Genomic DNA, 16,967 nt, shown 5'->3' with positions numbered 1-16,967 from the left:
CAGCAGATCCAGTTTGCCACATGCTTCAAATACTTTCGAGTGGCGGCATCGAACGTGACTTCAAAGGAAATACGACAGTTGTGACTCCATTCTCTTGAACCTCCTTGGCTTGCTCTTCTTCTTGATCTTCTTTGTGTATACCAATAAACAGATTATTTTCTGTATATGTGTGCCAGAGTCTATAGTTACCGCAAATAGGCCCTGGGCAACCCTGTTTGGCAAACACTTTGAATAGACACATGTCTGCTTCTAGTTCTATCCCTGACAAGGGTACAAACCAGAGAACAGGAATTCAGCAGAACATTCTTGTTTAAATTAGGGAACTCGCGTCTCAATACACAAATCATAGCATCTTGGGACTTCACTGAGCGAGTACCGTATGGAAATCTTGTAAGCGTACTGCAGGGGATGAAATTTAACCCGTTAGTAACTGAACTGCCCGCCTTATTACTCCTTAAACCACCCAAAATCGCCCGTCCATTTTCAAAATAGTTTTATGCTTGTTTTTTTTTTTTCATATGGAATATATGATTTTGTAATTTGAAAGAGGTAATTTAAGAGAGATACAAAAAGTTTTTGCTTTGATGTCTGTTTTTATGTTTTAATTTACGCAAGAATGAATTTTATGCCATGTTCAGTATAAATTATCTGAAATCTCTCCCCAACATAAGTGGTATGACATTTCCTATCAGAACTTGGCTCCTGCACAAAGTCTTTGAGAATTTCAAATTTTGTGGGAAATAGATCAAAGATGTTTCATACTTCCTTCACTTTGTATGAAGGGACATATAATAGATCCACCGGGTATCTTGTTCATTTACGCTCTTTTTACACAGAGTTTTATGTCTGGCAAAAGCTTCGGATACAAAGTAATGACAATACTTACCTGTGGTGATAATGATAAGTAAAGTTCATGTGTGGCTAGAAACCCACTAAATGAATTTAAAAAGTGACATTAACCACGATGTGTGTCTGTGTGTGTGTATGTGCCAGTGGATGCGTGAGACATTGCATGTTTAATAATCAAATTAATGAACATGTGTACACAAGACTTTGTGTCGTTGTTGAGCTGTGAAGTAGACATCTTGTTTGCCAGAGAGCTCTTAAATACATTTGCATTGTACCAGGCTAAACATCACTGCTGCGGCAGACTTGGCAAATAGCCCGAGTTAAATGCAAGGTCGCACCTTCCTTACCATCTATGGTGTTTGTAAATAGCCCCATTGTGAAGGAAATGTTTGAACAAGGATGAACCCCATTGGTTGTGCGCATCAGCGCAAGAGTCAGACAATGCAGAATCCCCATATGGAGCGATGCATTTCTGTAACCACAAGCCTAATGAGACTGCGCCAGTTTGTAAACATCCTCTCCCTCAAATTGGGATCAGAAATCATTTTGAATCAGAGACCTGATTCTTTGTGAATTCCTATGTTCCTAACACAAGCAAGATGCTCATCATTTTGTTGTTCCTTCTTCTGCTTCCTCTCCTTCTTTGGGCTGCTACATTTCTCTGCAGCAAATGTGTAAAATTACATTTTCTCTGGGGGAAGCAATGTAGGAGAGCTTGTGAGAGTGACCTCATGATCAAAGTTCTATCCAGGCAGTCAATTTGTAGTCCTATACAACTATAAGTGTTTGATATTCTATTACCAGCCATTACAAAAGTCTGGTGACATTTTGTCATTCATCCTGATACACTGTATTTTGCCAATTAATTCGGGAATGTTAAGTTGTAAATTTTCAAAAAGTGAAATGATTACCTTTGGAGCATAAAACCTGCCTCACTTGACTCTGACCAGCTCTGCAAAATTCAGTTTGTGGAATGAATGAATATGAGGACGATCAAAAGCACTTTTGATAGTAATGATTGCTTTTGGGCCTTCAAAGATTCCTACATAGATTCATCAAAGACACGTGTATCATGATGTTGGAAACATATTACATAGACTGCAGTGCGTGTTTGATCTTTGTAGTGTGAGTGTTTGTGTGTGTGTACAATGTATTTCAACTGATAGAGTGACCGTAAGTTTTTGAAGATTTGTTACAAGTCCCATTCTGCAGATATCTGGTAACCTTTAGTATAATCTGAGATTCTGTGTGCTCAGTTGGTGGAAATTCCAAAATTTCATGCTCTCTGTTCATTGAAAAAAAAAAAAATATTTCATAGATTCTCGATCAGGAGGAAGAACAGGGAGTGATACTGGGAAGAAAATCTGAAGTGCAATTCTTCAACATGACTGTATATATTGCAAATTATTCATATCATGAACAAAAAGTCTGTAATGGTGTAAGCCAAATGATTCTTGTCACTCCAGTCAAATATGAAGGTTGGTTATTCAAATTCATGAAATTCTTCCGTCGAGATGTTTTCATTGCAACTGATTGACAAATTGCCCTACATCGACGTAAATAAGCACTGAATTGATCAGTGTTTTAGTAGTAGCCATGATAAAAAATCATGAGTATGTACGCCCATGATTTTTTATCATGGCTACTACTAAAACACTGATCAATTCAGTGCTTATTTACGTCGATGTAGGGCAATTTGTCAATCAGTTGCAATGAAGGTTGGTTATTTAAAAGCTCTAATTTTTTGTAACAGTTACAAAAAAGAAAATTCATTTTCTTGTAGTAACCAATGTGCGACAATTATCTTTTCCTCGGCAGGTGTGTAGGATAGGTCACGGCAGTAACAACGACCAAATGCCGGGTTTGGAGCTTCTCTGCTTGCCGCACGGTACAAGATTCCGACAGGACATCCTGGAACGGTCAGTGAATGAATTCAACTCTCTTTAAGACTTATCAAGTTCATATCTCATAGAGCACAGCAAAGACTGCCTTGCAAAACAAAACGTCAGAAAGAAAGGTAAAAAACAAGAACAAAATACGGGCTCCTTGTTTTAAATCATACCTTCTTTCTGAATGTAGTGTGATTTTTTTTTTTTTCACCTCATATTCACTGTATTGCATTTATTGTCCCCGCCGAACGAGTTCGAGCAGGGGACTATGAAACGGGCTCCGTACGTGTGTGTGTCCGTGTGTCCGTCCGTCCGTCCGTGCGTCCGTCCGTGTGTCCGTCCGTGCGTCCGTGTGTGCGTCCGTGTGTGATCAAAATCTTCAATTTGCTACTTCTCTGTCATTTATGAGCCAATTTTGATTCTGTTTGCTTTATATGATAGCACTACATGGGAGCTTTAAAACTTCTACACAGAATTTCAGTCGTGACCTTTGACCTTGACCTTTGACCTATATTGTACATTTTGCTACAAAATGCTACTCCTTCGCCATTTCTAACCCGATTTTGATTCCGTTTGCTTTATATGATGGCACTAGGTGAGGGCTTCAAAACTTCTACACAGAATTTTGACCTTTGACTTCTTTGACCTTTGACCTTGATTTTTGACCTATATTGTACATTTTGCTACAAAATGCTACTCCTTCGCCATTTCTAACCCGATTTCGATTCAGTTTGCTTTATGTGATGGCACTAGGTGAGGGCTTCAAAACTTCTACACAGAATTTTGACCTTTGCCTTCTTTGACCTTTGACCTTGATTTTTGACCTATATTGTACATTTTGCTACAACATGCTACTCCTTCGCCATTTCTAACCCGATTTCGATTCCGTTTGCTTTATGTGATGGCACTAGGTGAGGGCTTCAAAACTCCTACACAGAATTTTGACCTTTGCCTTCTTTGACCTTTGACCTTGATTTTTGACCTATATTGTACAATTTGCTACAAAATGCTACTCCTTCGCCATTTCTAACCCGATTTCGATTCCGTTTCTTTATGTGATGGCACTAGGTGAGGGCTTCAAAACTTGTACACAGAATTTTGACCTTTGCCTTCTTTGACCTTTGACCTTGATTTTTGACCTGTATTGTACATTGGCTACAAAATGCTACTCCTTCGCCGTTTCTAACCCGATTTTGATTCCGTTTGCTTTATGTGATGGCACTAGGTGAGGGCTTCAAAATTTTACACAGAATTTTGACCTTTGCCTTCTTTGACCTTTGACCTTGATTTTTGACCTGTATTGTACATTGGCTATAAAATGCTACTCCTTCGCCATTTCTAACCCGATTTTGATTCCGTTTGCTTTATGTGATGGCACTAGGTGAGGGCTTCAAAACTTTTACACAGAATTTTGACCTTTGACTTCTTTGACCTTTGACCTTGATTTTTTACCTATATTGCACATTTTGCTACAAAATGCTACTTCCGGCGGGGACATATATTACGCACCGCGTAATTTCTACTTTTCCTTGTTAACTTTTGTTTCAAGGCTTTCTGGGTTGAGAATAGGAGTGGCCAGGTTGTTTTTAAATAAACTGAACAAATAAGTAAATGAATAAAACCAGTAATAGCAGTCAATTTATAGTGATGAAGGCCTTGTGATGGTCAGAGTTTTCACTGGAAGATTTCCCATGGTCTGTGTATTGTACATCAAGTCAATTAATAGATTCTTCCCTATCAAGTAAGTAGATAAAAGCAGTAATTGCAGTGACTTTGCAATGATGAAGGCCTTGTAGTGGTTGGAATTTTCACTGGAAGTTGTCCCATGGTCTGTGTATTGTATGTCAAGTCAATTGATAGATTCTTCCCTATTGAGTAAATAGATAAAAGCAGTAATAGCAGTCAATTTGCAATGATGAAGGCCTTGTAATGGTCAGAATATTCATTAGAAGTTTTCCAATGGTTTTTTGTATTGTATATCAAGTCAACTCTTAATAGGTATCACTTCGTATGCAGTGTTCTACAGCCAAGGCATGTATGTGTTTTAATCCATTGGTTGTCCTCGACACATTCTCTTCCCCATTTTATGCCCATGAAAATTTTATGGGGTCTCGGTGTTAAAGTGGCCTTGCCCCAGAAAAAAATGATATTGGTAGTAGTGTGAATCCGAACATCATCAAGCCTTAGAGTTAGTCTTACTTTCAGCCTTCTGGCTGATTCTGTGCCTTCTACATCATCAGTTCAGAGCTACATGTAGAAGGGCCACAATAGGGTAGTGCAATTATCCATAATCTTGATCAGAGATTGTGACCATCCCCTAGTCCTACACATTTTTTTAAAAAAAAACTTTCATGATGCTTCAGAAGTAACTGACTGTTATAATGTCTCTGAACATATACCTCCTATTATTAGGATACAGTGAATGCAGCAGTATATCATGTGAAACACTTAGTAAAAGTTTGAGGACAAATGCTTGAAGATTTTTTAACTTTTGAAAGTTTTAGACATTTCCGTGTGCCACCTTTTCTAGATGGGGACTCTTTGTGCTGTCACTGTACAATAATGATCACACTGTTAGAATGAAAATATCAAAATCCCTGCAGATGTATGTAGGACGTTGACCAAGCTTTTACCGTGTAATCTTTTCTTTTCTTTTTTCCAGAAGGCATGGAGAATAATGTTTGCCTTATTAGGTTTCAGAAAAAAAACCATCAAGAGAATGTGTAATTTGCATGAAATTTGAAAATGTTTCGACTTTTCTAAAATGTTTACATTCTTCTCTTTTGAGTATTAATTATCTTTCTATATAATCTTTCTGGAGTCAAAAGGGGCCTGAGCTTTCAATTCTAGCAGAATCTTTGTCAGAGGCATAATGACAAGCATGCAGGAAAAGCAATTAACTATATATCTATCTATAATAATAATAATAATTAGCATTTTTACTGCGCTTAATACATGGTTTCTAAGCGCCTTACACATATGATAATCATATCGAAACATGATCTTGCATATCATTCAACATAACTACAAACTCTACATATGATTTTTGAGAGAAGGTGTTTGCATGGCGTGGTATTAGATACACTTGGTTTGCGGTTCACCATGTATGTATAGTCCTGAGAAGGACTGTTGGAGTGACAGGAGAAGGATAGAAAGAAAAGTTGGACGAGAGGACGGACAGTCAACTGTCCGAAACGTTGAGTCTCATCTTACTCTCCTATACTTCCTTGGTTCTATACTTCCTTGGTTCACAGTCCTTTTCAGGACTACACTCATTCCAGAAAGAATACTCTTACTCAATTCTCACCTCTCATCCAACTTTTCTTTCTATCCTTCTCCTGTCACTCCAACAGTCCTTCTCAGGACTATACATACATGGTGAACCGCAAACCAAGTGTATACAAACTCTACAATAATTTACATTACTTAATATAATACACACAAAAATAGAAAAAATCTATCTAACATCTATCTATTTTTTTTTTTTTGGGGGGGGGATAGAGATGGGAACTCTTAAACAAAGCAGTCTACTAGAAAATGCAGCTGGCTTATCTTGATTCTTCAGGGGGTCAGCACTGTTTTTATGTTGTGGTCATCATTTCTCAAACATTACCGTAGTGATTTATTGGGTCAATGCTCCAGGGTGGAGCTTTTTTAGGGTGATGTTAAAACAATCATTGACTTCCTGGGCATTGCCTCCACAGAGAGGCAGACTGGAGAGCAGCTATAGTTAAAGACCAGGTAGCATGGGGCTGGCCCGATTGAACCGATCTTCTTTCGCTACCCACTCCACACCCAGCGTGTCCCTGCTGAAATGGAATTGCCCGTCAGCAAATACGCGCATTGAAGCGTGTGTTCCTCTGTAACGTTCATTGCTAAGTCACCACCCCCCCCCCCCAAAAAAGAAGATAATTACCATTTTTTTTTTGTGTGTGTGTGTGTACAAACTGATGTTTCACCTCCCTTATTTAAGATTTGTGAGGTGACACACATGGTCTCTTGTTATCCCCTGTTGTAGATCCATGGATGTTGCAACCCATTATCTATATTTGGCAAAATATGCCTGGCTTTGAAACTATGATTTTCTTATTCAATTTCTGCATGCTTATGAAACCTCTACCATTCTGTGAAATCAGCTTTTTGAGTAGTGCTAATAGAACATATCAATGAAGTTTGAGGAAAATCAGATAATCCTTTCAAAGTTTTGATTTTTTTTTTGAAGGCTGGGTGTTGGCATTGCTGGATGAGATTGACTACATTCAACATTATGTGATGTTGTGCACAGGCAAAGATATACAGCAAATATAAAGAGTATTTAACATTATCTTCATATTTCTAGCACAATGAGAAAGCTCTTGACTAACCTCATTCAGAAAACAGGAGGAATTATATCAATACCCTTCGCATATATCATTATTAAGATGAGGGAATGTGTACTTTTCATAAAAAAGGATCTTTTTTTTTTTAAACTCGTATATTTTCTTTATGATATATTGTTGTCTTGCGGGGACAATACAAAATCTTATCCAGCAATGGTAGCACTGAGACTTTAAAGTTCGTAATTTTTTTAATAGATTGTCTGATTTTCCTCAAACTTCAGCGATGCGTTCTACTGATATTACTGCATTTGCTCAATCTAGATACTTCGTTCCCCTTTAAGTTCATTGTAGGCAGTTTTGTTTACATGAATTTTGAGGTCATAATGGCAAATGTTTAATAGTAAATTGTGGAAACTTTTGGGACTTCCAGTAATAAGGTCGCAACAGTGCTGTAGAGTCTTCCTTTATGCCCCGTGGGTATATGCTACCAACTTCCCCGTAGCTCTTTCACATAGGTGTTCTGTATACTGCACATGCCCTTGCTTATATGCATTGTTTGTATAATATTATCAGATCTTTGCCTGTTTTTGTTTCCTGGATGTGATTCATTATGATGAATGGCGCAAATGTTTGAACGATAACGCTGAAATTGATTTATGACCTTGTTTAGTAGGAAGTAGATAATACGGTCCATTTTGTGCAGTTTTATAGTGTTCACATGCCGTGTCGCGATACGCTGCCTGAACATCCATTGTGAAGAAATAATTATTCCTTTCCTCATGATGATTACCTGCGACCTTCATGAAACCTGGCATAGATTCTGTTGAAACGCTGACTTCTTCGTGAACCTCCAAGTCCAGCCAAATCTACCCAAGTTGTGAACGAAAAAGGAGCGATGTTATCATACATGTCCTCATAAATGGATTTGTCATGCACATAGCACATGTACATGTACACCTGAGCTGTATGTACCATATGATTCATCACAATGCAATGTATTACATACTTCCCAAGATTACCAGGCTCCATGTAATAACAGTGTTGAAAAAAAAAATTGTACTTGTGGGTTTTTTGTTCCAAACTTTTTTCCGCTAAAACCCACCCAACTGTTGCGATGGTGAGAATTGTGTGGATTTACATGTCTCAATTGTTTTATTAAAATTATACATTTTCGTTCAGAAGGGAATTTTCAATACTCTTCTCTACAACTTTACAAACCGACTTTTATTGTTTTGAGCTGGAAGCATTTCGTTTAAATAAAAAGGAAAAGAAATGAAGATGACTCCAAAGTATCTTTAATTGAAGTGTTTCAGTAAAACTCCATTCTCACTTCTTTGTGGCTTCTAAAGAATTCAATATCTTTTATTGTTCTACGTCAGCCAATTAAGTCCTGATACCTAAGACTTACATGGTGATTATGATTGCAAACAAAATTTGTAAAGTACTAAGTAGTGCATATCTGATTTCCCAAAGCCCTTGCTAATAATCAGCAATAAGAGTGAGTGATAGAAGAAGTCTTGTTTTATCTGCACAACTGAGAGTTAATGTGAATTCCCACTTCATTTAAAATGTCATGGGTCATCCGTCTATCAGCAAAACTCAAACTTCCTGAAGATGGTATGTGAAATGTTTTTTTTTTCTTTTTTTTTTTTTCATAGGAGTATTACTGCATGCAGATAGAACAACTGCATACATATCATATGGATGTGATTTATTGTTCTTTTGTTAATTATTATCATTTTTTTTTTTTTGCTGTAGCTGTTTGATCATCAGTTTCAGAAAATATTTGCATCTTGCATTTGTTGCCAGTCGGTGACCTTTTACCAAGCCCAACATTTTAGTTGCCTTCTTCTGGACTTTTGTGATATGAAAGAAATTTAGCGTGCAATGATTTGGGGGGATGGTGTTACTGGCCTTCTGTTTCTTGTGTGTCTGAGTAGGCCTGTAGGTTATAATGTAAATCTGTTCCCAAAGTGATGGCCATGTGACAAATCTGCAGTATGATTTCTTTGATGTGGTTGAATCATGGGGAATTTGAGATGTTGCCAAGGCACGGACATTCAATGTAATCACAGAAATGATCATTCCTTTGCCATCATGGCGTGTTGAATAAATCCATTTTTTTTATCAGTGTTTTATTTACATTTCATTTTATTTCCACATCTGATAAAAAGCTTGTAGGAAGAATACAAGCTTTTTACGGCATGTTGATTAAATCCATTTTTTTGATCATCGATTTATCTTTATTTCATGTCATTTCCTCGCCTGAAATAAGCCTATACAAAGAATATATAATACAAACCATGCCTAGAACAAAGGAAGAATACAGGAAAAAGATACTACAACATTTTGACAAAACACACACACACACACAATATATATATATATATATGATAGTATGGGGGGGGGGGGGGATAAGCATTGACCGCTGGTCTTTTTGTGGCCAATCACCAGATTTACAGCTAAATATGCTTACATGTACATTAATGCAATACAAAAAACTACAAAAAAAAAAAGAAAAAAAGAAAAAAAATGAAAGGTACCTGTATAAGAATGTGAAAGTCTGTGTAATGATGTACATGTACACTGTATATACATTGAATTCAACTGATTTTTTTCTCTCTCTCTGTTTATTTTGTATTGGCTACAGACATAACTGCCTAAAGATGTTCTGCATGGCAACCCTTTTGACCTGTGATGACCTGGAGGTTAGAGTTCACGTGCTGCATCAGTGGCTCCAGCTCGCAGAGACGTTGAGGGGTTCCCTTGGCAACCTCTTCAGCTTCGCCACCATCATGGATGCCCTTGCTTCAAAGCAAGTAAGTTCTCCCTCTCTCCTACAACGCGTGCCTTTCTCCTCTGATGTAAGCCCTTATCCAGTCCTCACAATTTTTTATTCTGAATGGTCAAACATCAGCCTTCGTATTTGAAAGTGACGGCACTTAAGTGCAGATTTTTTATTCATTTATTATTATTATTTTTTTTTAATTAGGCAACGTAGTTCAGGAATTTCAGTTCAATATTTGAAGTGTGCAATATAGGACTTTAATGATTATGTGATAATCATAGTGATGTTGATCAATATACATGTACAAGCTTGTGTATTAAAATTGTTGTGAGATATTGTATTCATGCATAATACAAATATTGTAAATCTGTATTTCTATCCTCTTGTAATGTTTAAAGGTAGGGAATCCCATTTGCATGCCTTAAATGAAGAGTTGTATAAATACAGTGGTATGTTGAAGAGAGTATCATTTTAGAAACTCCCATAAAGTATTGAAAGTGGAAGGTAACATTTAGTACATTTTTATTGACCGTTAGATTTTGAATTGAATTTTTTTCGGGGCTCACCGTAAATTCCAGTACATTACTAAGCTACCTTTGCAGACCCATGCACTGCATGTGTGTCCATCATGTATATTTTGTGAAGAAAGTTCATCAAAACTTACAAACATTTCTATATACATTCTTGCCACACACTCTGTATGTTATTACATCAGCTCTTATACTTTTAGATTTGTGTTTATAGATTAAAAAAAAAATACAGAAGACTGCAACAAAAAGGCTTAAGTGTGGCTGACACACAGAACTACTGAGTAGTTGAGTTTTGTGCATTATTCAAATTGTAGATAACTGTTGACTTCCAAATTTCTCAGCAGTGGCCTAAACAAGTCCCCTGAGGTTCATATTTAATGTTTTGCTGCATTTTGGGAGGTCTGTAAAAGGTATCCCCTACCTTTAAGTTATCAAATCCATGAATATTGTTTTAGCTTGCCTTCTGACTGTTTATGTCATGCATACTGTATTAGCTGTTGTTTTTGTGAGGGTTTAATTTTTGCATATTGCACAAATTATTGTTGGACCATGAATTTAACAGCATGCAAAAATGTCGCCTTGCGCTAGGGCAATAGTGCACTTATTATGATGTGTCAATTCGCGAAAATAACATCTTGCAAAAATGTCTGTAACCTCCTCATTCACGAATAAGATCTGTAAGTTAAATAACAGCTTATACAGTATTTGATGCATTCATCCAATGTGACCTTTTTTTGCATGTTTTGTTTCCAGATTGTCTACCTGCGCAACACCTGGGACCTCCTACGCTCTCGCTTTACAAACACAGCTGTCAACTACGACACCAAGCTGCGGTCTCTGCTCAAGTCGCTGAACGCTGGTGAGAACGTGGTACCCCTCACAAAGACCAGCCTCCCCCACATCCTGCCCATCATTCTACTCCTGGAGCGGGACTGGTCCTCGGCCCTGGACCGGGACTGGTCCCAGACGCCCACCAAGGAGGTCCTGGACTCGATTCCCAGCGGCGAACCCTGGGAAGAGTCTGCTGCTTCTTACGGACTGGACATTCTGATCGGCCACTTGCAGAATGCCCACATGCTTGCCCAGCAGACCAACTTGTACCGCATCAATGCCCACTCGAAGCTGGCCAAGCATCCGCCAGAAGAGGGCGCCCTGGATATCTTCAGGGCCGAGCTGCACCTGCGGCTGCTGTGGGGGAGCCGTGCCACCACGGAGAACGCCACGGAGCGCTACACCCTGTTGGAACAGGTCCTGAGCATCATGGCTCAGAAACTGGAGTTCAGTCAGAACAGTGTGTGATGTTGCCACCTGGGATTCCAGGAACAGCTATGCCGATGTACAAAATGTGCAAATTCGGCTGTGCTGACATATAAAACTGCAAATTCGGCTGTGCTGTTGCCATTCATCGAGGTGTTCATATGTTTCTTTACAACACACTTTTTGGGATTTTTTCAGCCGTTTCAAATTTTGTAGCACTCCGACAGTGGTGTCAAAAATCTTTCTTCATACGGTGTTGAGAATGTTTTAGTATAAGTTTGTATTCTTGCAGATGGGTACCTTTCATGTTGATGGTTGGCCTGCCCAAAAATCCCAAGGCTGGTCAAAGGTTCTTTTGAAACAGCTTGCCACTCTGATGATCATTTGAATGATCTGCCCAGTCTGCATATAAAGGATTCCACAGAGTGTCTTAGGCATGTTGATGGATTAGCAATAAGTTAGAAAGGTTTTTTTCTCTTTACTTTTCAGGCGTGTTTGTTGGTTCTGGGCTGAACTAATCTCAAAATGCCAAGTGACAAAGCCTTTGGCCGCATTGTACTGGTACTTTTCTTCACTTCAATAGTTACTTTGCGGTATATTTTGTTCTGATTTCAAGCATATTTCTCTGTGTAAATGTATGTACAAAGAAATGACAAAGTATTCAGCTAAGATTGGTCGAAATAAAGCATCCTATGCATGTAATATAGTGTACAAAGAAAAGAAATAAATTGGTTTTAAAAAAAGTTTTATGCCTAGGAAAGTACCATTGCATGCACTTGCTCATTTGCTACAGCTACAGCTTACAGTTCTTAAAGCTCTGCACTATCCAAAGAGAAGGAAGAAGTAAGAGTTACATTACTCACTTTGCACTTAAAGGCATACACATTTCTCCAATGTTCTCGCTGTAGTGGAATTTTATTTATTTATTTATTTTATTTTTCTTTGTGTGTGTGCATTTTTTTTTCCTTCGTAGGGTAAATTTAAATGTGAGCTTATTAATTTCCAGCCCCTCACATTCAGCGGAATAGTGAAGTTTGTAGTTGCTGCGTTCAGTCAATTTGCATTACTGCTTCCCTGTGGGGAAAAAACAAACAAACAAATATCATGAGATGTTCATCTAGTGTGTTTTCATTCTCTACGTCGAGTTGAATGAAAAGTGCATCCAAGCATCGTGTGTCCAGCAGAAGGGCATAAGTGCATAAGTGCATATTTCGATGCAAAATTGGACTTTGGAAGGCGAGTAGGTCAATCAAATTTTCAAAGCACTGGGTTCTGTTGCATAATGTTATTATAAGAACTGTCAACACTATATGGACATTATATTCATCTGTTCAGTGCCAGTAGTGTAGAGGGTTGGTTTGTTTGCAAGTGGACATTGAAGCACTTGTTATTGCTGTACTCTGTAGGGGACTTGAGTGTTTGTTGTAGTGTGACTACCCAGTTCAAAACCCATTAAAAGTTGCAGATTAGGATTCTCCGTATGTATGCTATTTGGGTTGTCCGACCCAAATTTTTGAAGTCTGTCTTACATCTGGGAGAGAGTAGTCTTTTCTCACCCCTACTGTTGTAATTTGGACGTTTAAGCCTAACACTTAAACCTAAGCCACAATCAAGATATTAACAGTTTTTCTAGACTTTTTTTTTTTTTTTTTTTAAATAGGGGCTGCCTTCACTTTAGAATAGAAGCAGTTTTTTTTTTTATCAATACTGCTGCACAGTATGCCTGAGTGACCCTTACCTTTAACCCTTTCTATGCCACTGAGTTATTTGCACCCAAATTTTACACACAAAACTATGGATGGGAAATTAGTGTGGCACACAGAGGGTAAAATCATAATTTCTCCCTTTTTTAATAAAAATAAACTTTTTGAATAGGCTAGGATGGTCCAATTCTCACAAGTTATGTTTATATCATTTTAAAGTGTAGAGCTTATTCTTTTTAACTTTGCAGACAAGTGGAAATTCATCTTGGCCTACTTTTTGTGTGTTTTGAGCTGGGCGGTCACAACTTTGTGACTGGTGCATGGCAACTAAAATCATGCCAGCAATGGTTTTGAGAAGTTTGTATTTGAATCCAGTAATCTAGAAACTGTAGGTTACTTCACAAGTGAGCTCCTGTTCATTCAGCTTGCTTGTATTTTTCTTATTTGTATGGAGCTTCAGCAATTTATTTGCTGTAATTAGAACACAGAATTCATTTATCTTGCCAAAGGTTTTTGCCCTCCCTGTTTAATATTTTGCTGTTCCTGTTTCCCTGAGGTATAGATGGTGCTGCTTTTTTTTTGTTGAAAGAATTTGACTTGATATAACCATTACAGTTTTGTATTCAAAATTTAGATGTCGATTGGTTACGACAGAAAATTGCATTTCCTTTGTATCTAGGTTTGCTGCAAAATATAAAATTCCAGTTTGAGCGTGTTCAACTTGATGTGACCACATAATTTAATTCAAAGTTGCTGCGGTATTGGGGTTTGATTTTTACTTTATCATTTTTAGGTGTTTGACAAGCTTTGACTGTTGTGTTTTGGCCATGTATGCTTTTGTAAAATCCTATTTCTGGTGGCGGACTTTTTGTGTAAAGCGCGTCCATGCACCAATAGTGTTGGATGATATAGCCTTGAAGGTTTTGTCAAAAATGATTATGTGATGACCCATGACTGCGACTTTTTGGCAAACATCGAATTGATATTTCTGTGGTGTGGTTTGAATGTTATTTTCCAAGTATTTCTTACCCCGTTATGCTCTGGAACCTTGTTGCTCCTGTATAATGTCTATGCATATTTCAAAGTGTGGGAGGAATTGGGGTTATGTTTGACTACATCCCCCTTGTAGGTCAGAAATGCTGATGTTACTGCTACATCTGTTAATCTCTACTATGTTTTGTATGTAAAGTGGGCCATCTGTTGCTGCATTGTTGTCTTTTCCACTGATAAGCAAAGATCACCAAGAATTGACTACAAGTGAATGATGCTTGCATAATTGTTACCTTGGCTAAGGAAAGAAGTTATGTTTTTGTTGGTGTTGGTTTGTGTGTTTGCAAAATAACTCAAAAAGTTGTGCATTAATTTGAAGGAAGCTTACAGGAAAAGTCAAAATGACACGGGGAACAGATTTAATTTTGGTAGTGATCCAGGAATTTTAAATGGATTTTTGAAGGATTTTTGATCTTTTGGCAGATAGGTCAATAAACTTGATAGTTCAAACTTCACATAATTGAGGTTTTGCATAGATGCTATGCAAAGTGTGTGCTCTGCTCGGGCAAGGCCCTATGTTGCTGGAAGCTGATTCGACGTAAAGCCAAATGATTCCATATTGGGAAATTGGGCGATTTTCAATAGGAAGTATGTATAGTCAGTGGAAATGAGCTGCTTGGCGAAGGTCTGTGCTCTACGAGAGCTGTTCTAGTTATCAATATGTTTGGTATCAGTGGGGATTCTGTGAGGAGTGGGACTTTCCACATTGTACATCCTGCTTTCTATAGAGTGTTGCAACCTGATGTTAAAATTGACAAGTGTTGAGGGGAGAATCATGAGAATGCCAGTAGGCAGTAGGCATGATCTCTCCCCAAGAAGTTCTACAAGTGTGAAAGGGGCCACTTTGACAGAAGAGGGAATGTGGGCTACCTGATTAGATAGTGTTGACCCTACCCTGCAGAACCAAGCAGCAAACTCAGCAGTATGAATTTGGCTACTTTGTCAGTAAAGAGTGTGGTCAGAGCAGAATACCTGATCAAGTTGAGTCAACCTTACCTAAGGAACCAAGGAAACATTTGGAAGTCCTGCATGTAGAAAAGGTGCTACAGTTGTTGATGAGAGCGAGGTCATCTGATTATATAACCAAGAAACAAAGCTTGGGAGTAAGATTAATTTTCCTGTTCGATGTACTGAGCCAATATACATAACTAGCCAACCTACCGTGGATATGTGGTAGCTAAGTATTTTTCCATATTTCTTTGTTTTTGCTGATTTTTTTAATCCTGCAACATTTTATACTTTTGGTGGTTGTGACTTGTTGATGATAATGACATTTTTTATTACTAACTGAAATGTGGTCGGTTTCTTTATGAATGCAATCGACCAATACAACGTGTGATGCGCTCATATTTGCCATTTACGAGTGATGTGCGACAAGCAGTTCGTGTATAATGTAGAATAGCTATTCTCTCTACACAGAACTATGCTCACAGAAATTTAATTTTCATCATTCACTTACCCCTTTTTCTGTTCTGTAACAAATTCTTATGATGTTCATGTAAGCCATGGACCATGGAAAAGTTCAAGTGAAAAATGTATCAATGTTCTCATCACTATTACAGTGAGTACCATTTAATTGTTAAATATGATTAGTCATTTTCTTTCAATACAACCATATTTGTATTGGTCCTTTTTAAGAGCCATAGTACCAGTGTATTCAACGCTTTTTGTTTTATTGTTTTTTATCAGGTAATGATATTTTTTTTTTTTGGTCCTGTTTTCTCTTAAGATTACCGTGTTTATTTGATTAAGGCCATTCTAGACTTTATGTATTCATTCATGTAGAGCAAAATGTAAAGAGTTTCTGAGGACATGGATTGTGGCAGTGCCATTTAAAATGGTTTCATTTAAGGGTTGTCTTTGCAGTTTCTGGCCTGTATTTCGGTTGTACATGTAAAACTCCACTGTCCAGTTCTGTGGGCTGAGATGTTGTCATGGTATGAACATAATGAAGCATTTCAAATATGTAGGTATATTCAGGGCAACATTGCTCTTTGCTTTTAATATGACACTGCATGTGTGCCAAAAAGATTTTAAAAAAGACCTTTCGTTAGGCAAGATCATCCCCAATAAAAGAAGATGGTACTCTCAAAAGATTCTTAGAATTACTGACAGATTTCACAATGATAACACTGATTACGTTTTTTTTTTTTTTTTTTTTTTGTGTGTGTCTCATACACCTTGTGTAAAGACCCAATCTTTGACCAGAGTTAATAATAATTTCTCCTCATGGCATAGATTTATGGATCCTGCCAGTCTGTTCTTGTGAGATATTTGAACAAGACTTTATTTTACTGTTTGCTTTATTTTGGTCTATCTTTGTTGTTTTGTTTAAACACAGAATATGTATAGCTTGGCCAAAAATAAAAAAGTAAGTAAATAAATAAATAGATAAATGAATAAATAAATGAATAAATAAATAAATGAATGAATGAATAAATGAATGAATGAATGAATAAATGAATGAATGAGTGAATGAATGAATGAATGAATAAATTGATAAAACTTTATGACATACCATGTGATGGAACATCAGTTTGATTTGCAGAATTTAAGTGAGATCATCACTTGAGAAGCAGTAA

General features: G+C 37.5%; 1 protein-coding gene across 1 annotated transcript in view; it reads left to right on the top strand.

Moving 5' to 3' along the window:
* Positions 1-11,674, top strand: part of LOC140240716 (breast cancer anti-estrogen resistance protein 3 homolog) — a 61,422-nt gene extending 49,748 nt beyond the window's left edge. The window contains exons 7-9 of the mRNA XM_072320480.1: positions 2,668-2,768; positions 9,708-9,876; positions 11,129-11,674. Of these exons, the coding sequence (XP_072176581.1) occupies positions 2,668-2,768; positions 9,708-9,876; positions 11,129-11,674 (816 nt within the window). The remainder of the gene's footprint in view (positions 1-2,667; positions 2,769-9,707; positions 9,877-11,128) is intronic.
* Positions 11,675-16,967: the final 5,293 nt, after the last annotated feature.

The sequence above is a fragment of the Diadema setosum genome, chromosome 17, assembly GCF_964275005.1.
Source record: "Diadema setosum chromosome 17, eeDiaSeto1, whole genome shotgun sequence".
Taxonomy (NCBI): domain Eukaryota; kingdom Metazoa; phylum Echinodermata; class Echinoidea; order Diadematoida; family Diadematidae; genus Diadema; species Diadema setosum.
Note: the sequence above shows the minus strand (reverse complement) of the source record. Positions and strands in the feature narration are given on the sequence as shown.